The sequence below is a fragment of the Artemia franciscana genome, chromosome 19 (genome assembly GCF_032884065.1).
Source record: "Artemia franciscana chromosome 19, ASM3288406v1, whole genome shotgun sequence".
NCBI classification, from domain to species: Eukaryota; Metazoa; Arthropoda; class Branchiopoda; order Anostraca; family Artemiidae; genus Artemia; species Artemia franciscana.
The window spans coordinates 30,925,856-30,952,503 of record NC_088881.1 but is presented as its reverse complement, the minus strand read 5'-3'; the positions used below and the strand labels follow the sequence as shown (position 1 = coordinate 30,952,503).

Here is a 26,648-nt window from a genome sequence, read left to right as displayed (position 1 = left end):
TATATTCGTGGGCAAAGGGCAGGGCGTGCACCCTTTGGCTGACTACACTTTACAGCCTTGATTTAAAAATCTATTTTTTTTCACCAAGTTAAAGGCCTTTCAAGCCTCATTCAGATGAATACATTCATTCATTTATTTCATTTAAAATTCATTCATTCATTTATAATTTTGAATGACAAAGCTGAAAAATCCGATTTTAGATATTCCTATGTGGTGCAGGGCCGAAAATCGGTTTGGAACCAATGGTCCAAGACCTCAGTGGCTATACATACTAACTGAAAAATGGCTGATGACTGATGACTATGACTAGTGACAATGACTAATGACTGAAAAAACGAAGAATAAAAAATAAACTCATCATTGTTTATCTTATGATTTCTTGATTTTTTTTAATAAAAAAATTTGTGAAATTTTGAATAAAAAATTTAGATATCACAAGTGGAGGGGGGGCATCAGGATTTTAGAAATTCCTAGGTGGTGCATGGCCCAAAATTGGCTTGGAACCACTGGTCTAAGACCTCAATGGCTATACATAATGCCTGAAAAACGAAGAATAAAAAGTAAACTTATGTTATTGTTTTTCCTTTAATTTCTTCATTTTTTTCTCGTTTTTAGCAGACTTTATTTACAATGGCCATAATGCGGCTTGAAAGATAAGAAAGTGGCCAGCTACACAAAAGGGCAAATGGTATTTGCCCTTTCAGCTACACAAAAGGGCAAATGGGATTTGTAACCATCAACACAAAAAAAAACCATAAAAGGCCAATTTAATCTTGATCAGTATATGCATGAAACGAAGATGAAACTTAAAAAATGATAATCAAAATTGAATTTGTTCCTGGAATAACAATAACCCTTCCCTCTATTCTTTTCTCCAAAATTTTGATCTGCAGATAAAAACTCTATCTATAAAGAAAAAACTCCCCGAATGGGGAAAATCGGAGCAATAAACTATCAAAATGGGGTATCTAATTCAGAAAGGCGTATCAGAAAAGTGTATCCCAATATATCCGATTTGTGTGTGTGTCTTTGTTGAAGAGATTTTTTTTTTTTTTTTTTGATTTGATTTTAATCTTTAGGAAGCTCAGTCTCAAGCATTAAAGAAAAAAACAAGATTTTTTTTTTTTAGCCTTATACAAAATATAAGGTATTTTCTCTCCTCCGTTTTCTTAAAAAATAAAAAAAATTGAATTTTTTCTATTGTCTTTTATTTTCTCAGAGTCTGTTAACTGATCTACTAGTTCTTTGGGATTTTAAAAATTAATGGTCTAATTATTGCGAGAAAAAAATGAAGGTGTAAGAGGAAAGAAAAAAATATTGGTTACATTTTTCGGATGCATTTCTTCATTTTCATTTTTTTTTCTCTTTACTTTTTGATTCATTACATGCTAGGACTTTAGTGTTTATAGGCGATGTGAAGAAACTGTTAAAAGAGTGGAAATATTTTTGGAAGAATTTTGTGTGAAGTAAAAATGTCAAGAAAATTTGTCTCTCTTTCTGTTTTGAAGCATTTCTTTTTTTTTGTCTTTCTTCTGAGCCTTTCGGCTATTAATTTTTGGGATATTAATTTTTTGGCGATGTTTAAAATTGGTTCTCATTATTGTCAAAGAAAAAGGGGGAGGAATACTGATTGTATTTTTAGGATATTAAAAAATGGCTCTTATTATTGTCAAAAAAAAAAAGGAATGTTCGTACTTTTTTAGGATGTATTTCTCTATTTTGATTGATTCATTGAATGCCAGAATTTAATAATAGAATATATGTTGGAGTTAATAAATGTTTCCAAAATACTGAAAAAAGGATTTCCTATTTTTCTTTTTTTTACAGTTAAATAGACTGTTTTTATTATCTTTTTTACTTCCGAGCCTGTTTATCAGCCTCTAAGTTTTTTTAGATACCAGTAAATAGCTACCTCATTATTTTGTAAAAATAAAGGGGGGAGCATAGTTATAGTTTATTGAACGTATTTCTCTATTTTCTTTCTTGCTTTTGAATTTTGATGAGTGATGGTACCTGTGGACACATCTGCCTTTTTTTTCTATTCTAAATTCATGGCTGAAATTTAGCCTCATTGACTTTGTTCATCTGTTTTTTTTTTTTTTTTTTTTTTTTTTTTTTTTGTCGTTATTGTATCTATTTGAAATTATTATTATCATTTTTTTTTTTTGAATTTATCAATGAGTTCAGGTGCAGTAGTGTAATTTGAAACCACTCAAAATCTTAAGACTTTGATACGATATTATCTCTGTTTCTCTCCTCTCTTCTCTCCGCTTCACTTTTTCTCTCCCCCTCCCTATATATTTTTCAACTTCTTTTCCTTCTTCCCTCTCTCTCTTTCTATCTTTCTGTGTTTTTTTCTATGTCTTGATGCATATTTTTACTATTTCTTATTTAATTAATCCTATGTGTATTTATAGCTAAACGTTATTTTGTATTTTAGAATGGGTGGAGTTATTCCTGCTGCTAGACAAGTGCAGGCCTCGCTACCTATGGGAGGCATGGGTGGTAATATCTCACAAGGAGGTTGGCCACAACAGCATGGAATGTACAGGCAGCCAATGGTATGCTCTATTTGTTTATGTAAAATTGCCTATTTTAAGTGTAAGATACCTTCAAAAGATATTGTTTATACTTATTCATTTATAAGTACAAATAACCTTAAGCGTAATGCATATCACTTGTAAAATAAGAACACCACAAATTTAAACAATACAAATGCAACACAAATCACAGAATAAGTTTCAGGAATTGAGACGAAAAAGAGAAAGCCAAATAAATAAAAAAAAAAACAAATGCACAAACATATTTGACCGTCAAGGCCGTATCCAGAGGTAGGGGGGAAGTTACCTGGTTTAACCCCCTTCCCGCCAAAAAAACCTCCTTTGAACAAAATCGTGCATACGCCCCTGTTGACAGCAGATCAGTAAACTGGTCTTTTAAACAGGTTTAAACTGGTTTTAAAGTTGTAGTAAACTGGTTTTTGTGACGTTGTCCCACTGATTGTGTTAAACCAATATTGTCCCCAAAAAGGATGTTTATTCCCGTTCAAAAAATCTAAGCTAGCATAGAACCTCGACTCTAAGGTATAATATTATTTAAAAAAAAATATTGTATTAAATAATAGAATCTGCAGTAAAATTTACATAAAAAATTATAGTCTTTAAAAAATCACAGAAATAAATCCTTTCGAAGAAATATGGAAGTTTTGACTTTTAAACTTATCGTTTCTCAATTTGAAATACCATCGAATAGACACTGGGTTGCAGTTGGTCCAAGAAAAAAAAAAATACCATCGAATAGACACTGGGTTGCAGTTGGTCGAAGAAAAAAAAAATACCATCGAATAGACACTGGGTTGCAGTTGGTCCAAGAAAAAAAAAATACCATCGAATAGACACTGGGTTGCAGTTGGTCCAAGAAAAAAAAATACCATCGAATAGACACTGGGTTGCAGTTGGTCCAAGAAAAAAAAAATACCATCGAATAGACACTGGGTTGCAGTTGGTCCAAGAAAAAAAAAATACCATCGAATAGACACTGGGTTGCAGTTGGTCCAAGAAAAAAAAAATACCATCGAATAGACACTGGGTTGCAGTTGGTCCAAGAAAAAAAAAATACCATCGAATAGACACTGGGTTGCAGTTGGTCCAAGAAAAAAAAATACCATCGAATAGACACTGGGTTGCAGTTGGTCCAAGAAAAAAAAAATACCATCGAATAGACACTGGGTTGCAGTTGGTCCAAGAAAAAAAAAATACCATCGAATAGACACTGGGTTGCAGTTGGTCCAAGAAAAAAAAATACCATCGAATAGACACTGGGTTGCAGTTGGTCCAAGAAAAAAAAAATACCATCGAATAGACACTGGGTTGCAGTTGGTCCAAGAAAAAAAAAATACCATCGAATAGACACTGGGTTGCAGTTGGTCCAAGAAAAAAAAAATACCATCGAATAGACACTGGGTTGCAGTTGGTCCAAGAAAAAAAAAAATACCATCGAATAGACACTGGGTTGCTGTTGGTCCAAGAAAAAAAAATCCACGCATATATGCGACATAAGCTTTTACATGTTAATTAGTAGATTTCAAACAAATTTCATTTAAAAAAATTGTAATGCAGATAGTAATCCAAAAATAACACAGCCGCTACGGCTAACACAGCCTTAGCGGAAGTTAGCCTTAGCGGGATGGTTCTGCAGTGAGTTGTTTGTAGTAGTAGGAGTTAATTGTATATTTACTTTACCCATTTATATTACTGAAGATGACTCTTAGAGATAAAGTTGAAATATGAAATTAATTCGTTTTAGACTTTACTTTCTTTAAAATTCTTAATTGGAATATATTCTTTATTGAGCTAAATTTATATACTGTCAAACAGGAAGCAACTCTGGAAATCCAATAGACATAAATTTTCAGAATTTAATGAAGTAAAAATATGAATTATTATCATACTACTCAATTCAGAAGAGGCCATAGATCCAAGGCCGTATTCAGAGGAAGGGTTAGGGGTTTGAACCCTCTCTTCTCTAAAATGTTGGCCCAACTCATAAAAACGACAAAAAATGCACAAAAAATATTTTTGATTCATTTTTCAAAGTGTTTTTGTAAACCAATCCCAATCCGGAAAAAAGTAACTTCCTTCCCCCGACCAAAATTCTTGAATACAGCCCCGCGTAATATTAAAGACTTGTTGCTCAAAACATTTATTCTTGGAATTTATTTTCCTTAGGATCTATTTTTCAAACTCTTAACTTTATGACACAAAGTTTGTGTACTCATCAAAGGTGAGTACTCTTTGTAAGAAGAAGGGATTGAGACAGATATTTCAAAATACCATTTCAGGCATAATTCATGCTCTGGTTTGAATCTAAAAGATTCATTCCTCTCATCAAACCTCTTTCAAATATAAATAAGCAAAATAGAAAATAGCTAAATAATAGACCAAGATGATAAAATAGATAAGTAGGATAAACAGATAAAATAGATAATAGATAAATAAGATAAATAAATGCGATAAATGGCAAAAAGCCCATTATTTAGAATTTTACCGTAAAAAATGTTCAGCCCTTAGATGTCATTAATTAAACGACTCTGGTCTCGGAATATGTTCCGATATCCTATTGATCATGATATCGATATCATGAACTCGATATTTGATATCCTATTGATCATGATATCGATATCATGAACTCGATATTCGATATTTGATATCGATATCATGAACTCGTGGATAGTGCTAAAATACTATTAGAACCATTATTCATATTTGGTTGCGTTGATATTTATTTGGTTATTTACGAAAGTAAACACCCGAAACATTTTTGTTAAAAACGTCATTCATTAAATAGATCAGATGTCAAACAGTCCCGCTATGTGATTTTTTTTTGAAATGTTTACATTATTGCAAAAAAAAAAGTTGGAAAAGCTGACCACAGCTTTTCTTATGGGAATGGACATATATCCTAGAGCAATATACCCAATGGTCCTAGAGCAATATATACCCAATGTTAGGGCAGCATATGTTTTAGCGCATGCATTTTTTAGGACAACTATGTTTTACATCTAAAGAGCCTGTAATGCACAGCCTGGACTAACTCTTGCTTATCTGTGATCTAAAACAGGGACCTATAAGATGAAACACGAAGCCAATGTTTACTAATGTAGTAAATATTTACAATATTTACTAAAAAATATTTACTAATATTTACAATGTTAACTTACTATTTACTAGTACAATATACCTGATTTCAATTATGCTACAGTGTTATAACTAACAGATTATAACTATCATTACTGATATTACCTCAAAAGATGTCATAATAACTCACACAATTCCATAACTATAATAACTATTGCCATATTTAGTATAACTTATGATATATCAATATTCTTGACAAGGCCGTATATAGAGGGGAGGGGGCACCAAGTTTGAATTCTACCGGCTCCTGAAATTTTGTCCCATTCGTAAATAAGATGTAAAAAAAAGGTATATAAACAATTTTTCGATGCACTTTTTTAATAAAACCTGCGGGGAAAAATACCCCCCCCCCCATACAAAAAACTTGTATACGCTCTGGATTACCGATGTAATAGCAAAAATTATAAATTTCAATTTCCATAAAAAAAAAGAATAAAAATGTCATTTGTAACAGATGTGACACGCAAGGTTGGAACAAGTCTAGGAAATAGGCATAATTCTAACCCTTTTAGTCACCACTACGAAAATAGGTCAACATTAAGTTCGATCATTTTTTAATGCACCTGTCTTGGTTGTGAATCATATTGAACTGTCAAATATTCCATCAATATGGTGCGGACACCACACCGTTTTTCTAGTGCTTTTTACTGCTCTCTAATTTTGGCTTCATAGTACGCAACACGCGGCTCTCTAAAGGTTCCCAACACGTACCTGATCCTTTTGAAATGCACCTGTCTTGATTGTGGATGACATTAATCTGCCAAATATTCCATCAATATGGTGCGGACACCACACCGTTTTTCTAGTGCTTTTTACTGCTCTCTAATTTTGGCTTCATAGTACGCAACACGCGACTCTCTAAAGGCTCCCAACACGTACCTGATCCTTTTGAAATGCACCTGTCTTGACTGTGGATGATATTAATCTGCCAAATATTCCATCAATATGGTGCGGACACCACACCGTTTTTCTAGTGCTTTTTACTGCTCTCTAATTTTGGCTTCATAGTACGCAACACGTGACTCTCTAAAGGCTCCCAACACGTACCTGATCCTTTTGAAATGCACCTGTCTTGACTGTGGATGATATTAATCTGCCAAATATTCCATCAATATGGTGCGGACACCACACCGTTTTTCTAGTGCTTTTTACTGCTCTCTAATTTTGGCTTCATAGTACGCAACACGCGACTCTCTAAAGGCTCCCAACACGTACCTTATCCTTTTGAAATGCACCTGTCTTGACTGTGGATGATATTAATCTGCCAAATATTCCATCAATATGGTGCGGACACCACACCGTTTTTCTAGTGCTTTTTACTGCTCTCTAATTTTGGCTTCATAGTACGCAACACGCGACTCTCTAAAGGCTCCCAACACGTACCTGATCCTTTTGAAATGCACCTGTCTTGACTGTGGATGATATTAATCTTCCAAATATTCCATCAATATGGTGCGGACACCACACCGTTTTTCTAGTGCTTTTTACTGCTCTCTAATTTTGGCTTCATAGTACGCAACACGCGACTCTCTAAAGGCTCCCAACACGTACCTGATCCTTTTGAAATGCACCTGTCTTGACTGTGGATGATATTAATCTGGCAAATATTCCATCAATATGGTGAGGACACCATACCGTTTTTCTACTGCTTTTTACTGCTCTCTAATTTTGGCTTCATAGTACGCAACACGCGACTCTCTAAAGGCTCCCAACACGTACCTGATCCTTTTGAAATGCACCTGTCTTGATTGTGGATGACATTAATCTGCCAAATATTCCATCAATATGGTGCGGACACCACACCGTTTTTCTAGTGCTTTTTACTGCTCTCTAATTTTGGCTTCATAGTACGCAACACGCGACTCTCTAAAGGCTCCCAACACGTACCTGATCCTTTTGAAATGCACCTGTCTTGACTGTGGATGATATTAATCTGGCAAATATTCCATCAATATGGTGAGGACACCATATCGTTTTTCTACTGCTTTTTACTGCTCTCTAATTTTGGCTTCATAGTACGCAACACGCGACTCTCTAAAGGCTCCCAACACGTACCTGATCCTTTTGAAATGCACCTGTCTTGATTGTGGATGATATTAAACTGACAAATATTCCATCAATATGGTGGGGACACCACGCCGTTTTTCTAGTGCTTTTACTGCTCTCTAATTTTGGCTTCATAGTACGCAACACGCGGCTCTCTAAAGGTTCCCAACACGTACCTGATCCTTTTGAAATGCACCTGTCTTGATTGTGGATGACATTAATCTGCCAAATATTCCATCAATATGGTGCGGACACCACACCGTTTTTCTAGTGCTTTTTACTGCTCTCTAATTTTGGCTTCATAGTACGCAACACGTGGCTCTCTAAAGGTTCCCAACACGTACCTCATCCTTTTGAAATGCACCTGTCTTGATTGTGGATGACATTAATCTGCCAAATATTCCATCAATATGGTGTGGACACCACACCGTTTTTCTAGGGCTTATTGCTCCTCTCTAATTTCTGCTTCATAGTACGCAACACACGGATCTCTAATGGTTCCCAACACGTACCTAGTCCTTTTGAAACACCTATCTTGATTTTGGCTGATTTGAAACTGTCAAATATTCCATCAATATAGTGTGGACACCACTCCGTCTTCCTATTGCTCTCTCTACTGTCTAACGGAGTAATTTTCCAGTGTTTCAAATTACTTTAGACGATTTAAAACATGGATATCAAAAAGGATGTATGCGCTTTCCTGTCGACATTCCTGCCATCTACTGTTTTATTGGTTAATTTTGGATTATAAATAAAAAGGACAACACCGCAGCTATGCTTTTACTTAAACTATCTTCTGAAGTCGTTTAAGAGTTAGGTTTTCTTATGATTAATTTGATGAGACTATGTATATTTTTTGTTGTTGATGTCATCCTACCTGCAAATATTTGTGTGTGTGTGTGGGGGGGAGGGTCTCGTATTCAAACACTATGTCGTTAACAGAGCACCATTATCCTATGAACGCTATGCTGTTCCTGCCATCTGCTTTCATATATGTCAATTTTGGATGGTTCAGCTTAAAATAAAAAATACATAATATTTTTACTTGAACAATTAATTTAAGTAATTAATTCCTGTTGATCTTCCTTTCCTCTACATACCTCTCTACTTGTCGATTTTGGATGATTTAGCTCAAAATAAAAAGGGAAAAACTACAGGTATACTTTTACTTAAAAGTATCTTAAAGTAAAAGTAAAGTTCAAAAGTAAAAGCAAAAGTAAAAGCAAAAGTAAAAGTTAAAGTGTAAGTAAAAGCAATTTTTAAAAGCAAAGTTTGCTTAAGAAATTTTTACTTAAGTTTACTTAAGAAATTTCTATAGTATTTATTTTCTTGTGATTGTTTTGATGATACAATTGAAAATTTTCATTTTAATGTCCTTATGTCTGCACACAGTGGATGGAAGTTTGGGGGGTGGTAGGTCAAATTTCCCAGTATGATGGAGTTAACATGACACCGTTTTTCCATGACCGTTTTTATAGTCTGAGAGACTATTTTACGATTGTATATCTCCTTAATATCATTTATTATTATTATTATCATTAATAATATTATTAATGCCTTTTCATTAATATTATTATCATCATTAATATTATTATCATTAATATAAATATCATTAATATTATTCATTAATATTAAATATCATTAATATTAAATATCAATATTAATTAGTCAATTAAATCAAATAAATCAATTAAGTCAATTAAATCAATTAAAATAAATATCAATATTAATTAAATATCAATATTAATCATTAATATGAATATAATATTAATATTAATTAATATTAAATATCATTAATTTTATTATCAGCCTCATGGTGGGAGGCTGCACAGCTCTGTCAAAAGTGATGACATGTCGCTAGGTCTGGTAATTACCTCAGTAATTATTGTGAGGTATTTGTTATACCTTCACTTGGACGCCCCGAGAGAAGGATTTCTCTTGGTGGTGGCCATTCCACGTGGCGGTGGTTCGTTTGATTGAACTCATTTTCGAGTATTTATGGCGGGATATACTCTGCAATAGTCCTGGTAAGGTTTACCGCGGCTAGTTGATCGCAAAGGTTTTTTTCTACCCGGACCAAGCTTTGACAACTTCTTTGATGAATATACATTTATGAATTGTTAAATACGGACGTAAACTGGGTCATCCTGGGTCGACTACTTGAAGCTACTTGCCTTCTGATACGTTGAAAAACATCCATGAGGCTATTTGGAGCACGAGTAAAGAGAGGACATGCATCCATGACTGGTCTGATGCACGAAGCTTGGGATGACTCCTAGCTTCCTGGAGAAGAAGGTTCTCTCTTTGCTTACGTGCTTGGCCGAAGTAAGATTTGACAAGACATAAATTCCAAGAAGATATAATGTGTTTACTCTTGTTATTGCCCCTCCTTTGAAGATGAAAAGAGGACACGGTCCCATATTTTATCGCCCGAAGTCAAAAGTTCTTTTGGTTTTGACTTTATGAAACTGACAAGCCTTGCATCTGTCCACACCTTTAATTTTCCTAGTCAGCTTGAAGCTCATTATGGGGCTTGCCAGGTCCACTGTGAAGTTTCATTAGGGACTTTCGTTCTTCGTGATGGGTATCTTTGTCGTTGGGTCCTGGTGAGGTTTCTTCACAAGGCTATCCTGTAGGGCGTTTATGAATACCGGAAAAAGAGTTGATACAAAAATACTTTCTTGGGGTGTCTCTGATAGCACTGGATATTCTTTTGAAATGAAGCCATAAAGGACAACATTCAGTGAGTGTTGACAAAGAGAGTCAGGAAGCACACCAAATAGCCGAACTTTTACTCCATAGGTTTTTAGTTTAGAAAAAAGGCTCTCATGCCACACTCGGATTAAAGACTTTTGCGATGTCAGAGAAGAGAAGGGGAACATCAATGTCCCTGAAATGGAAGCACAACCCACCCTTGATGTCGCGCAATCAGACAGTCAAGCGTAGGCTGTTTTGTACGGAAACTGTTTTGTGTGTCAGCCAATTACCGGTGCAATTGAAGGTACCGATAGAGGGCCCTGTTGATGATACCGTCCTAAACTTTTCCTACGCAGAACAGCAGCCTTATTTGACGGTAGGATCCTTCGTTGGGATCAATATCTGCCTTTTCCTCTGGAACTGCATGAGCAGCTTTTCAGGCTGTTGGGAATGATCCTGCTGCAAAGAATGGTTATTAATTTTTTTAATAACAAAGTGTATGTAGCCCCCCCCCCCCCTTCTCTAAAATGTTTGCCTGACTCGTAGAAACATAACAAAAATGAATTTAAACAAATTTTTAATGGGTCTTTCAGAGTTTTTTTTTTGTAACCCTCCTCCTCTTGAATGAAACACGGAGACGTCGGGCTTTAAGAGTACCAAGCTTTATAGAAAATTAGCTTCCAAGAACAATTGACCTTATATTTATAAAACGAACTCAAATTTAGAGCTGGGCTCTATTAATTTTGGGAGCTAGGCTTGTACCTTATAGATTTGAGGTATTTTAAAGACGATACAGACAAATTCTCTTGCAGACAAATAATTTTACTCCTAATTTTTGCAAGACAAATAAATGTTGCAGACATAATATTACACCTCTTTCAAACAAGTAGCTAACCTAAAAGATCAATTAAAGTAAAGACTATCGAAAAAAGGAATATCCAAATTATAACTACTTATGCTAATTTGACAAATGTCATAACATATTACGGTTCCATACAAATTATATTTGGAGGTCGAGTGACCCCCGAAGCCAAGTGACCAGAATTGATTGTCTACGCTAAGTAATTTTGTTTTAAAACTTTTTTTTGCCCTGCTATATAATTTCCTATTAGGATTTTGAACTAACTTACTCAAACTAACATGAAAAGCCCCTCCTGGGCAATTTTGTCTTTTGAATCAATATATTCCATCTTCTGCTTCCATATCCCTATGCCTACACATTTAGAGAGCTCCATGTCCGTAACAACTCAACCTGTAGGCAAAATTAGCATATCTGTACAAAGCCATGCTTTCATTCTATCTAAAAAGAGAATTCTCATTGAAAAATATAAAGAAATGGCAGCCAAAATTAAGAAAATTGTGTTAATTTACCCCCAAAAATTGAATCCCATTAGATTCACAGTAGGTCAAATGGAAAATATACACTGCATTAAAACGTATTTTGTTCATTTATTGTATGCAGGTTTTATTGTTAGGAAAGGGGGAATGTTTGATCCTGATACCGACCAACTCTTGTTGTATTGATGAAACTTGAATTGTGTCCAATTTTGCTCTGTTTGTCCAAAACCTGCTCTCGGTGACATTATATCTTACTCACAGTGGCATCCACCTCATTGTTTTTGTATTCTGGCTCCCAACCATAGCTATGAACCATCCCTAACCCCCTCCCTCTAAGGGAGGGGGTATAAGTTTAACTATTTTTGTCATTATTTTTTTTCAGTACACTTATGACCTTTTGCATTTTAAGGGTGTTGTTCCGGGAAATAATGCAGGAATGATTACTCACAATATGGGGCCAATGGCACAGCCAATGGTTGGAAATATGGCACCAATGTTGGGAAATATGGCACCCGCCATGGGCGGTACCACAATGCAACCCATGGGTATGCAGCAACCACATATGTTTGGCATGACTGGAAGCCAGACACAGTCATTGGATCCATTTGGTGCATTATAAGATGGAACCAATCAAATTAAAGGGGCTCGGCTAGGTAAGTTTGCAAGTTTGTGATTTATAGCACTAATGCTAGAAAATGAGGTAACTTTTCGTTGCTATTTAGGTTGAAACACACGCCCTTAAATTCCTCGGGTACGGCAACCCATTTTCCATAAATGATTGAAGTTGGTTGGTACGAGATCCCTGAAAATGGGCTAAATTTTTTTTTCCTGAATGGTAAGAAACTTATAGTTGGCCTCGTTAGATGCCTGGCCAGGGGGTGGGGGTACTTTAATAAACAAAACAGTACTTATGTCGGGGTTACGAGTCTACCATAAATACGACTTGATAACGGGTTAAAAAAATGTATGTATCACGATTAGCTTGAAACATATCTGAAAGTCCTTGGGCCAATGCCACCCCAATGCACAAATAAATAACTTGAATAAAGAATGTTAAATTTCCTGAAAATGGAACAGAAAGGTTTTTTTTTGAACGTCTAGAAACTTTGAACCTTCGGACCAAAGGAACCTTAGTTTGACAAAAGTTTGGTTTGGGTTAGGGCCCACCATTTATTTTGAATGTCTAGAGACTTCGAATCTTTGGACCAAAGGAACCTTAGTTTGCATAAATTTTTCTTTTGGCAGTAGGGCCCACCAAAAATTGGGCTAAGAATGGATTGGAAACTTTTGTTCGGTCAATTCCAAGCTTGTATCGTTAAGTCCTTGGGATCGGGGGGGGGGGGGGGCAGAAGAAAGAAAGAAACAAATGTTTTTCGTCTCCAAAAAAGAGCTAGAAGTTTTTTTTTTCTTGAAAAGACTTGAAACTTACGTCCCTTAGTTCATTTCCTAATGGGATACTAATTCACAAAAAAAGGTTGTGAAAAATAGTTTGTTTTTTGCTTCTTTTTCCCGGGGTGAGGGGCTTGAAATTTACTCTGGACGCTGGCTTAGTATCACTTTCATGTCCAAGGGCCTCTGTTTTGTGTTCTAGGCACAATATTTTAAATAAATCAAGCAATTTTAAATCCTGTTTTTTCACGCTGAAAAAAAGAGTTTTCTTAAATTAGCATTGACCTTCAGTTTTGTCTGTAAAATGCCATTTAAAAACAGGGTATTAGACATGTTCTTTCGGGCTGGATCACCAAGACAGGTGGCTCTCTCACATTCTTTTGAGCTGGACAGGCGCAGCGCATTTAGCTGAAAATGCCCGTATTTATTGAGCTCGGGCGTATTTCACGTCTGCTATTGAACACAGAGAAAAAAAGGACTTAATTGTAAAAAGAAACTTATGAATAGAAAAACTTGTTCGTCTTTAAATTTCACCCATCGAATTTTTAAAGATTATGTCTCTCCAGAAATTGTAGAAAAAAAAAGGAATAAGGAATAATGGCTTACGAAAATATATTACAGGCGTAGAACAGGTGAAATGAATCACTTTTTTGTACCACAGAACCGCGGGAAAGTAATCTCTTTTGCTTGTTTTAAACGTGGAATAAGGAAAATGGCTCAGAGGTGTAAACATATGAAGTGAGTCGCTCTTTTTTTTTACCACGGAGTTGTCGGAAAGTAATACTTCTTTGTTTTGTTTGTTTTAAACGCAGAATAAGGAAAATTTGCTTACGAAATTATGTCACAAATGTAGGCCTATGAAAGGAACCACTTTTTTTTTCATTGAATCACGGAAAACAAGGATGAGCGTATGATTCTATTGAATCATATGTTCAAAATAAGCACTAAAGGATAGGTAACTTTCTCCGTTTTTGGGACTGCAATATTTGCCGCGTATGTTTTGTTTTTCGTTTGACTATCCTGTTTTTTGTGGCACTTGGTATCTACCGGAAAAATTAGAAAAAATGAGGTATTTATAACTTACGAACAGGTGATCGGATCGTAATGAAATTTGATGTTTGGAAGGATATCGTGTTTCAAAGCTCTTATTTTAAATTCCGACTGGACCGGTGACATTGCAGGGAGTTGGGGGGAGGACCTAAGATCTTGGAAAACACTTAGAGTGGAGGGATCGGGATGAAACTTGGTGGGAAAAATAATCACAAGTCCTAGATACGTGATTGACATGACCGGAACGGATCTGCTCTCTTTGGGGGAGTTGGGGGAGGGTTAATTCTGAAAAATTAGAAAAAATGAGGTATTTTTTACTTACGGACAGGTGATCGGATCTTAATGAAATTTGATGTTTGGAAGGATATCGTGTTTCAAAGCTCTTGTTTTAAATCCCGACTTGATCAGGTGACACTGCGGGGAGTTGGGGGGGACCTAAGATCTTGGAAAACGCTTAGAGTGGAGGGATTGGGATGAAACTTGGTGGGAAAAATAATCACAAGTACTAGATACGTGATTGACATGACCGGAACGGATCCGCTCTCTTTGGGGGAGTTGGGGGGGAGGGAGGTTAATTCTAAAAAATTAGAAAAAATGAGGTATTTTTAACTTACGAAGGAGTGATCGGATCTTAATGAAGTTTCATATTTAGAACGATCTCGTAACTCGGATCTTTTATTTTAAATCCCGACTGCATCCAGTTTCATTGGGGGGAGGAGGAATCTCGGAAAACGCTTAACGTGGAGAGATCAAGATGAAACTTGGTGGGAAGAATAAGCACAAGTCCAAAACATGTGAAGGAAATAACCGGACCGAATCTTCTCTTTTTGGTGGAGTTGGGGGCGGGGAGTAATTCGAAAAATTTAGAAAAATGAGGTATTTGTAACTTGCGAACGGGTGAACAGATATTAATGAAATTTGATCTTTAGAAGGATTTTGTGATTTAGAACTCTTATTTTAAATCCTGACCAGGTTTGGTGACATTGGGGGGAGCTGGTGGGGGAAACCGGAAATCTTGGAAAACGCTTAGAGTGGAGAGATCGGGATGAAACTTGATAGGAAGAATAAGCACAAGTTATAGATATGTGATTGACATGATTGGAACGGATCCGTTCTCATTAGGGGAGCTAGGGGTTGTTAATTTGGAAAAATTAGAAATACTGAGGTATTTTAACTTAAGAAGGGGTACCGGATCTTAATGAAATTTGATATTTAGAAGGAACTCATGTCTCAGAGCTCTTATTTCAAATCCCGACCAGATCTGTTGACATTAGAGAGAGTTGGAGGGGGAAACCGGAAATCTTGGAAAATGCTTATAAATTTAATGCGTGACTGACGTAACCGGACAGGATCTGCTGTCTTTGGGGGAGTTAGGGGGTGGGGTTCAGTGCTTTGGCGAGTTTGATGCTTCTGAGCGTGCTAGGACGATTGAAATTGGTAGGCATGTCAGGGAGCTGTACAAATTGACTTGATAAAGTTGTTTTCCCCGATTCGACCATCTGGGGGGCTGAAGGGAGAGGAAAAATTAGAAAAATTGAGGTATTTTTAACTTACGAGTGTGTGATCAGATCTTAATGAATTTTGATATTTAGAAGGACCTCGTGACTCAGAGGTCTTGTTTTAAATCCCGACCGGCATTAAGCCTCTGATTTTTCTTTTAAACACAATCTATTGATTCTTAGAATTTTGCCAGAGCTCATACCATATGAGCTCTTAGCTCTTCCGACCTCGTCACAAGTGCCATATGAGCTCTTAGCTCTTGTTGTTGTATGTTCTTGCATTAGAGTTAGATTTTATAGCATCAAATATATGAAATGAAAATAGCCAAGCGAATTTATTTTTCATTCACGCTATGCAAATTTGAAATATTCGCCAAGAAAAAGCTGCCTTTTCTGTGAATAAGCTGCTTTGTCGTTCGGACGTCGTAACTTTTAATAATCCTTAGAGACGATCTTCCACTCTGAGCTTGAAAAAAAGGAGGGGACAGGTTTTATAACCACGACTAGGGCTAAAATAAAGTAATAGAAACACTAAAATCTGCACGGGAATCTTGATAGGTTGCCAAAACAAAACTGTATCAGGCTTAGGCAAGGCCGTATCCCTGGGGGTGGGAACCCTCTCCGAAATGTTTGTCCGACTCAAAAACTTGTCAAAATGAATATAAATCAAATTTTTAATGTTTTTTGAAGTTTTTTGTAAATCTCCTCCCCCCCCCCCCCAAAAAAAAAAAAATGCTGGATACGGTCTGGGGCATGCTTAGTTTAACACTCCAGCTTGTTCGTATTACTGGTGTCTCATTGAGAATTGTAAAAGGGAAACACAGGGCCGAAGTGTGTGGCACACATGGTGTGTTGATATTTATATAAGGTGGTGGGATGTCAGCGCACACATTTTTTGTACAGCTCATGGTTTGATGTGTGGTCAATTTAACGAGGTCAGTTGTGGTCAATTCATTTCTTTAGACATGTAACTGTAGCCAGCCAATGACCAAATCAGCCGAAACTGAAAACAGCCGAAACTGAAAACAGCCGAAACTGAAAACAGCCGAAAACCGTATCCGGTATCCGTAGAATAACCAGGGCCAAATATTGGTTATTAACGAAAGATTTGGAAATCGAAATAACACAAAATTCCGCATTAGAGAACATTTATTTAGTAAAAATTGACTAAATTTGTGTTCCGTCACATCTCTTAACCAACAGCTAGATTGAAAATTAGAAGAATTATACTTGCTTGATATCCTTTTTCACCCACTCACCCAAATTGTTTGTTTTTTGGCCATTAACATAAAATAATGTTTTATTATTCGAGGCATTAGGATAGATTTTAAATGTTTTAAATGATAATGTAACTGTAACTGATCAATGTAACTGTATAATAATGTTATGTTGTGTAAAGGTATGTAAATATGATATGCAATATATTTTGCAATAAAAAAATATAATGCTTCGTAATAGGCAAAAAAAGAAGAAAGAAAATTCCCACTCCTTCTACCCTACGCTTAACACTTGAATAGTTTAGGTGTTGATTGGATTAGGCATACACGCACATACTCTTGAATTTACACAGCTGAAAGACGTGGTTTCTACATTTATTTTTCTTTTTTATATTCATTTATTTTGGCTTTGAAAATAAAAAGTAGCTCAGTTTGTTAAAGACCTTATTCTTTATTGTGTTTTTATTTTCTTCTAAAAAAAAAAATCTATTTCAAGTTTCGTCCATAATTCTATGTATACAATAAATATTTCTTCTTCTTCTTCTTTAGGTTCGAAAGAGGAACATCATGATCCACCAGTGTTGACGCGCTGTTTTTTGTTGTTTTTGTATTTGCAAAAGAGGAATAGGATTAATCTGTGTAAATAGCATAGTTCAGCTTCTTGTCTTATTATTAGTTATATATGTACATTTGCGTATAATAGACACATTCCACTCATTTTCGCTTTTTTCCCCCTATTTGTGATATTTCTTTAATGTCATATCGCCTGCTTTGCGTTTTCTTCTATTGTCTTTAGTCCTTTGTACGGGATTGAAGAGCTTACTATTGTTGCGAATGTTCATACAAAAATTCATTAAACATGGAATGGGGAAAATACGCCCTAAGAGAGGGGAAAACTCGAAAATCTTTAAAAAACGGAAGATATCTAAAAAAGAAAATGTTGGGTAAATCTTGATATTTCTGCGGCGAGAGGGACATAGCCCTGAAATTCATTAGTGCCCCTTTAACTTTGTATTAATGCCTCAAAGGTCCAGATTTTTTTTTCAAAAGTACCCACTTGCTTTATTTTTAGTCAAAGTTTTGTGGAAATACACAGGGACGTACGTAAGACGAGTGCTTCGGGGCCCATCCATTATACCTTAAGAAATTTAAAATTTTTTCGAATTTATGGAAGCCTTTATTCAAATTTTCCTATTTTTTTATTACCCCTCCCCCTCCTTTCCTGTTTTTGCAGTGTGGATTGATCCTCCGCTTGGCAATGTGGGGCCCAGGGCTCGATCCTCGCCGCAGCAAGGTTGGGCGACTTGTTTGCTTATTGTCCCTTTTAAAAGAAAACCAGCAGGTGAAATGTCGATTCAACTTATGGATGGGGCACTAGACCCTTAAGGTCCGAACCGGCGGTGCTGAACTCCGTCTCAAGGCCCTTCAGCCTTTAAGTACAATGGCTCTAGCAAAACACCCTAGCAATGCCTTTGGAGGATCTTTATCTTTTTTATCCCCCCTTCTCCCTGAAAAAATCATACGTACGGGCGATATAGCACATTTTAGAGGCGGTATTGAAGTATGATTAGTGATTTTCTTGTTTTCTAAATATTTGTTGTTACGTCTGTTGTTACATCGTATTTAAAGTTTCCCCCCTTCTGAGATATTTACCAGATACAGTTTCTCACAAGGTTACGTAGGTAGGAGAATCGAAGTTTAGTTGAGCATACATTGTCCTGTTTATTCTCCCTGTTTTATCATGTTTTTGCCCTGTTTATTCTCCCTGTTTTATCCTGTTTTTGCCCTGTTTATGAAAATAGATTAATGAATGGGGTTGGTAGACATTTCAGAAATGCATAAATATTCGACTTGATTAGAAATACTTTCCGAGTTTTCTGATATACTTTTCAATAACATTCATCTTGACTCTTTTGTAATTACGTTTTTATGCTACAATTTAAAAAAGAATGCATTTTGACAATAGGTCAGAGAATAGCTCCAGGTCTCCCACGTATGGCGTCATACTAATTTGACAGAGTCGGAGTTTGCAGACATAGTGAGCTCTTACAGGATGGTTGGATTTTTCTATATATATATATATATATATATATATATATATATATATATATATATATATATATATATATATATATATATATATATATATATATATATTTTATGCACATGTAAATTACAGTGCATAGAGCCTCTCAAAATCCAGAATCTCTCCAATTTTGGACATTTCTTGTTAAGATTGCCAGGTAAATTTGACTCTTTATTGCCCCACCTCCAAAAAAAGTGTTATTGAGCTTCCCCCTCAACAAAAGAGAATGCCTGTGACTTTTCTTGTTTAAAAGGTCAGCTAAAGGAAACATATTTTAATATATAATCAGGGGTGTCAATTGGGGGGGGGGGCATCTCCCCCTCCTCCATATTTTGAAAAATATCTTTGTTCTTTTTTTATTAAATAAGCTTTCTTTATTTGTGCACGACATGTAGGTATGGTTGTGGATCTTATTGGAGTATTTCCTGATTTTTTCTACTGTGCTCTTCAATCCCGTTCAAGGTTCATTTTGACTTTTTTGTATTCACATTTAGTTGTTTTTTGCCAGCATTTACAGGTTTATGTGTTATGATCGTGGTGTCTTCTTGTTTGTACTTAAATGTCCTTTTTTTTCGTTTTTTGGAGTTCATTTAGTTTACTTGTTTCTTTTTGTTTCTCTGTTTCTTTTTGTTTCTCATCTTTGAAAATTGAATATGCAGACTTTGTAAAATATAATTTGAAAGTGTTACCACGTGGAGGGCTCATTGTTCGAGTGAAAAAAAAATGGTTTAGAAGAACCATTGGTATGGGAGGTTAGTTAAGTTAAAACTCTTACTTTCAATTTTTTTTTTTTTTTTTAAGACAGTCATAGGTCAGTGGCAAAACTTTGTGTGTTTAGAATCAAAGGTACCCACAGGGTAGGACAGGAAGAACCTCTCCCTGCCCAGGGTGGAGTAGGAAACAACGAACTTTTCCCTTTAGTTTGATTTCCCTCGCATTTTTCCTCTTTAAATCGTGCATTTTCTGTGTCCGGAGACTATTATTAACTGCTAGTGAATTGATGATTGAACGTTACTGTTAATGCTATTGGTTCTTTAGCAATATATACTTGTCCTAACTGCAGATGTGTTAAATTTAAACAACATTTTAGCATGGCCAGGTTACTTATATAGCAAAGTGTCACGTATGTATACAGTAAACGTAGCAAACGCATATAGTAAAAATCTATATAGCAAAATAGTAACGGGCCCTTGATGAATGATAATACCCTGGGTGTGTAATAACAACTGGGGTAGATAGTAATTTCCAGATTGGTGCGTGAACCCAACAAAAACATTAAATTACCCGGAGTGTATAATGTGATATCGAGACTGGTTTTGAATAACAACAAATGCGAACCCTGTCGTGGACCCTGCGGAATGAAATGGCACAGGATGCTAGCATATTTTATTGATCTGAGAATGAAGGAGCATTATACAGTTTGTTGAGAAATCCAAAAGCAAACGTTTTGACACCTAACGGAGCGCCTCTTATGTTTTTTGTTCGAAGCTAGGACCCTGTGGCATAGGAAACTGGCATATTTTCTTGATCTGATAATGAAGCAGCATCTCATACTTTCCTCGCGAAATACAAAATCAAACTTCATTTTGGCTTTTCATAATGGGCAGTATTATAAACGAAATAAAAGTTCTTAGTTGGGGCTTATTTCTTCTATTAGGGTTGGTTCGGATTTCTAGTCTTGAACCCTCAGGGTCTTTGTCCCTGGTGTTTGCTACGCTCATTAATACCCTCTTTAATTACTTTGTACGTTCATTAAGTTGTACGTTAATAACGTTAATGCGAGGATACGTTAATTACGTTATGCTTTGAGGAAATGCGAGTACAAATAAGTATGCATAGTATAAGGTCGAATAAGAGCCGAATTTGGCTATGGGGACCGGATTCCCTACGCCGTAGGATAAACAAGTTTTCATTTGAGTGACAACATGCCAAATTATAAGGATCGCCGTCAACATTTTTAGCAGAAATATATGTTTATTACGTTGTACGTTAATCCCGTTTATGCGAGGATACGTTAATTACGTTATGCGGTGACGAAATGTGAGGACAAATAAGTAGTCTTGGGTCTAATAAGACCCGAATTCGGCTATGGAAACCGGATTCTCTACGCCATATGACGAACAAGTGTTCATGTGGGTGATAATATCCCAAATTATAAGGATCGCCGTCTACATTTTTAGAAGAAATGCATGTCAAATACGTTGTACGTTAATCCCGTTTATGTGAGTATGCGTTAATTACGTTCTGCGGTGAAGACATGCGAGGACAAATAAGTATGCATAGTCTAGGGTCTAAGTAATAAGAGCCGAATTTTGCTATGGGACCGGATTCCCTACGCCGTATGATGAAAATTTTTTTATGTGGGTGATAATATGCCAAATTATAAGGATCGCCGTGTACATTTTTAGAAGAAACGTATGTTAATAATTGTTTACGTTGTACGTTAATTACATTAACTTTGTCACACAGTTGTGACTTGTAATTTCGCTTCTTCGTCTCTCTTCTGTGTTGAATCAAAGTAGGAAAAATGTGTTTCTACATTCGGAAAGTCCAAATAAATGAAACTTTCAGTTTATGTGCCAGAAAAACGTACTATTATAATCTTTTTATTGCAAGAGTTATATTTGGAAGGATCCGTTGTTTTTCTAAAATGTTAATTAGAAGATTTAAGAGTTCCGCTTTCAATCAACACACCAGTCGTGTTTCTAATGGCAGCATCACTTGGTAATTTTTGCTTGATAAATGTTTTTTTTTTCAGAACTCTATTATCATTAGTGCTAATTAATTAATTTCTTTCCAAGACAACAGATAATGCAAAATTATCCGTTATTTGAAGTACTGTAAGTGAAGAACAGACTACAGTGATAGTTTTGTTATGTATTATAAACAATTTAGTTGCATAATTTATTATTAACTGCTATTTTAGGTTGAATGTAATAACAAGCAATTAATGATCATCAATATTGGTGTCAATCCACAAAAACTTATTTTTCCGAGTAAAAAGGGTGAGAGTTTTTTCGCCATTTTTCATAGTTCCAAGAAAGATATGTTTTCGAAATGTAGGAGGGGGGACAAATGCTCGCCCCTCCCCAGCTGGCACCTCTGATCATTAATGATAATTGATTGTGAGAATACAGAATTTGCTGTCCTCTGTTGTAACTAAGTTTTGCTAAACGAGTAATCTAGCCTTAAAACGCAACCTAAATTTTTATTGATTTACTTTATTTTATTGATTTTATTAAAAAATCGCTTTCCGGTCAACTTTCTTTATTGAAAGTAAAAGAGCCAGGTGAATAAAATATTTCAGGAAGCAGCTTAAACATGAAATCGTAAAACTCTCTGAGTTTCGTTCACGTATTCTAATGTGTTGTAGTGGCGTCAATTCACGAAAATTTAAGGGAGAATCAATATCAATATGTAGGGGGGAGTTGATTTTGTCGTTTTTTCAACTTTTGCGATGAAAATACCAAAACAGAAATTTTTCAATAAAAAAAAAGAAGAATTTTCTAAAAACTAGGGGAGAGGGTACAGGACCCCCCCCCCCATCGACGCCACTGATACGTAGTCATTTCATATAGCCTTCAAATCTATGCGTCCACTGACTACATTAAAGGGGATTAGTTGTTGTCTTTCTTCATTAAATGTATATTTTTAATTGTGTTATTTGTAATAGTATTTGACAGACAAATATAATGTGAGCAGCATACAAATGGGGGGGGGGCTACGGAGCTTCTAATGTCAAATAAGCGTAGGAGGAGTCGTTGCCTTTTTTTACTTCACATCTATAAGAACACGGGATGACTACACGCTTCGAAGGAATAGTATAAAAAAAAACTTTTAGTTGTCGTGTTTTGATGGCTTTTGACCTTACAAATTGTCTTTGTTTCATCAATGTTCGAAGGGCGGGTCCCATCCTCTTTCTCTTTTTCTTGCACTTCTCTATCTCCCTCCCTCGCCCTCTCTCCTTTTCTCTTCAGCCTCCCTCCACCCCTTTGCTGTAATTCACTCACTTACTCCCTACGTTTATAATATTATAAGAAGTGGTTGTGTACCCGATATTCTGTTCTGTCACTTTTTTTATGTTATGTGCAATTCTAGCGTCTGTTGTTATATTAGCACGTAATAAGTGATTGTTCGTAGAACGTGTCGAAAGTGGCGTAACTTAGAGTTAACATATATTGCATCATACTGTATAAAAAAAAAATTATGATGTAAATTCTGGTGTTAATGACAGGCAACGCATTTAATTTCTTCCTTGTGTTTGGATTGTATGTTATCGGTGTAAATACGCAAATTTGGAAAAATTGTCAGGCTGGAATGTGATAAGACAAAATCTTTTGGAAAAGGTTTATCACTAGCTATACTGTAAACAAGTTTGCATTTTATGTCCAAACATACATGCTTATCTGTTGGCAGAGGTGTATAGAAAATTGACCCTAGGGGGGGGGGGATTGTCCTGGACAAATCAGAACATGTAAGCGTAATTTTATGCCATATTTTAGTCCGAGTGTGGTAGAGCTTTAGAATTCATCTTCGTGGGAGGTACCTCCCCTGTTATGCGTAGGTGTGACACAGAAGACATAAAGCGAACTATCCAAATCGAAAATTTATGTTTCGATTTAAAACGGTTTTGTTGGAATTTCATTGGTTGGTTTGCTTTCTGGCTGCTTACTGAAACGCCAATTGAAAACGCGGCCCCATAGTGTCAAATGGAAAACGCCCTCCCTTAAGATACGAATACTTCTACGGATCTGAGAGACATGAATAATGATCTAAGTCTTGCCTTAGATTAAATTGAGGTTATGTTCAGCAGTGTTAGTTTCAGTAGGCCTTTGGTTTTATTGGGACTATGCCAATATTCCGTCATACCTATTATCCAATTGAACTCCTCACTCTGTCACAAACGGTATGCTGTGTTTAATGATTGGTGCAGAAGCATGAAACAGTAGTCAAATTCACGGGAAAGAAAATCAATACGCAAGGTGAAAACAATTTAATTACAAGATAAGTAATTAACGTGTGCAGTTGAATTTAATTTTAACAAAAAAGGAGAGTATAATTTATGAGTTATTAGGTCAATTTGAGGCCAATTAAACAGATTCTATCAAGTGAGTAGCAAAGAAAATTTAAGAAGAAGCTTAGTGGTTTTTTTTTCATTTTTAATGCACCATTGGCTCAAATTGGCTTCATAAAATTACGTATTCAGTGGCAAAAAGTGTTATACCATTTTTGGGGGGAAATTATCATTATTAGGGAATATCCTAATGAATTTAAAAAGGGTTTTGACCTAAAAATAAGATATACTTGGTGAGATTGCCTCAGAATTACTCAGATGTTACTAAATATCCCTTTATCAGTATTATGTCACATCTGTTGTGTGTAATAGTTGACTAAAATGGGATAGATATGTTTTTCTGTGTTTAGCTTACTATTACAGTCTTTTTGATACACATATTTGATGTTTTGTTTATGAATGTTCGTTCTTATGAAAGTACCTAGGTAGAAAAGAAGAAAAATTATGGACAAGTAAAAGATTGCTGTTTGCACATCAATTTTTGTCGACATTATTTGCTGTTTTTATTAAGATCATTTTAGATAATATTATTGGCATCAAAAAAGAATAACTGTTAAGCCTTGATCTTGATTTTATGAAACCGGGTTGCGGAAGAAAAATCTACGAATGCTTACCCAGGATTTTTCGGGGGAGGGAACATCACTTCCTGCAAAAAAGGACAAATCAAATGGAGAATGCAAGAAGCTATAGGAAAGGTAGTGCAGCTATCGAGATTTAATGGGTGGGTCACAAACCCAAAGGTCTTAGTGACCTTATGTTGATATGAACTGTTCTATAATCTGATTGGTAAACTGTTGCATAATCTGATTGATTTTGAATTCGTATTAGAATAATAAACTTGTAATTTTTTTTTTAATTCCTTCATGTAATATTGTCCTATTCTTAGACTGATACTGGTAAGTGTTGTATGTCCTCCTGTGCTGTCTTAACACATGATTTGATAAAGTGATTTCAACATTAACTGAGAAGATGATGCAATCCATAAATCAAATAATTGTAGACGTAGATGAGAAGATGCTACAATCCATAAATCAAACAATGGTAGATGTAGATGAGAAGATGATGCAATCCATAAATCAAATAATGGTAGACGTATGTGTTTTGTATGACATAGGCTGTAAGCTTTGAAGATTATATTTGCTAAATCAGATAACTGCCTCATTAATAAAAGTTCTATCTTCTTTAGATGATGCATTTACAATTAAAAAACGCCGCAATTGCAGGGGTGCCAATTCAGAAAAATGTGGGGGATGGTGAGGGTTTCTTTTTAATGACAATATCAAAAAAGCGGCATTTTTTCAAAATCTAAGGTGGATGGCTGCCCCTTAATTGATGTCCCTGAGTATCTGCTTTCTATCGGAGTTTATCTTTGCTGAATTTATTCGGAAACATCCTTCCTTGTCAACAATTTAAGGGAAAATGTAGAAATTACTGCAAACTCATATCTGTGTTTAATCTTTCTTTTCATGTGCCAACCCCCATCAAAGAAAATTATGATCAAGCCCCTAATTAATTAGGACTATAGTAGGCCTAGTCTTGTTGGGCTTCTCCGTCAGTATTTATTCTGAGCAAAAAATGAAAAACATTCCAATTAATGGAAATTTTGTACCTATATTTAAATTGTGTCTTTTTTAAATGTCAATCTCTTTTTCCCCATCAAACACAATCCTGGTCGCTCTACAGTAGATTTTGGTTGTATATACAAATGAGTTAACCGGAAAAATAAGATAGAACAGAAAGGATAAGATTTTTAGGGCTTTTATTTAACTAGGTCGTTTTTTTAGGGATTTCATTTAGCATGAATTTAAACGAGTTAAAACAGTAGTGCCATTAACAACACTATCTCTATGGAGGTGTTCGTTCGAATTTAAAAACTTTAGTTAAACTTATAGACTCCAGCAGGCAGGGGCAAATTTCCAGCATTTTTATTGTGGGGGGCAAGAGGGGTCCATATCCAGATAGTCAAGGGGCATGGGATATACAATAATTAATAAATTTTGTTATAAATTTTGGGCCTTGCTTTCTGCGCCTCCAGCCTTATATATGTGTCTCCAGCCCTGTCGGCCACTGACCACAAATTGGTCGTCTATATCTTAGTGGGTTTTGAAGAAACTTGCGAACACATAATGCACGATTTCTATTTCTTCAATGGATGAAGCTGTACCTGGAAACTCATCTGAGGAATGGGGAACAAACCTGCGTGTCGTAGTATTCTCTGTCTAGGAGTGATAACTCTCCTGGTTAACATGGTTAACACTCAGAATTCACACTCTTAAACAGGGACCAAATCTAAAATCTCCAGAGTTCTCAACAGAATCTCGCAAATGAATTAGAAAGGCCCCACTTGAAACTATTAAAATTTGAAATATTAATATGATTAGCACTCAGAATTCAGAATCTTAAAAAGGGACTAAATCTAAAATCTCCATAGTTCTCAAGGCAATCTCAAAAATGAATTAAAAAGGCCTACGCTGAAATTATTACAATTTGTAATATTAATATAGCTAATACCCAGAATTCAGACTCTTAAACATCGACCAAACCTGCAATCTTCAT

At 35.6% G+C, this 26,648-nt stretch overlaps 1 protein-coding gene across 7 annotated transcripts in view; it reads left to right on the top strand.

The window, feature by feature from the left end:
• Positions 1–20,080, top strand: part of LOC136039551 (phosphatidylinositol-binding clathrin assembly protein LAP-like) — a 119,371-nt gene extending 99,291 nt beyond the window's left edge. For all 7 annotated transcript variants that reach the window (XM_065723383.1, XM_065723386.1, XM_065723381.1 and 4 more), the window contains 3 exons: positions 2,441–2,561; positions 12,187–12,430; positions 17,482–20,080. In XM_065723383.1, the coding sequence (XP_065579455.1) occupies positions 2,441–2,561; positions 12,187–12,396 (331 nt within the window). In that variant the 3' untranslated portion in view covers positions 12,397–12,430; positions 17,482–20,080. The remainder of the gene's footprint in view (positions 1–2,440; positions 2,562–12,186; positions 12,431–17,481) is intronic.
• Positions 20,081–26,648: the final 6,568 nt, after the last annotated feature.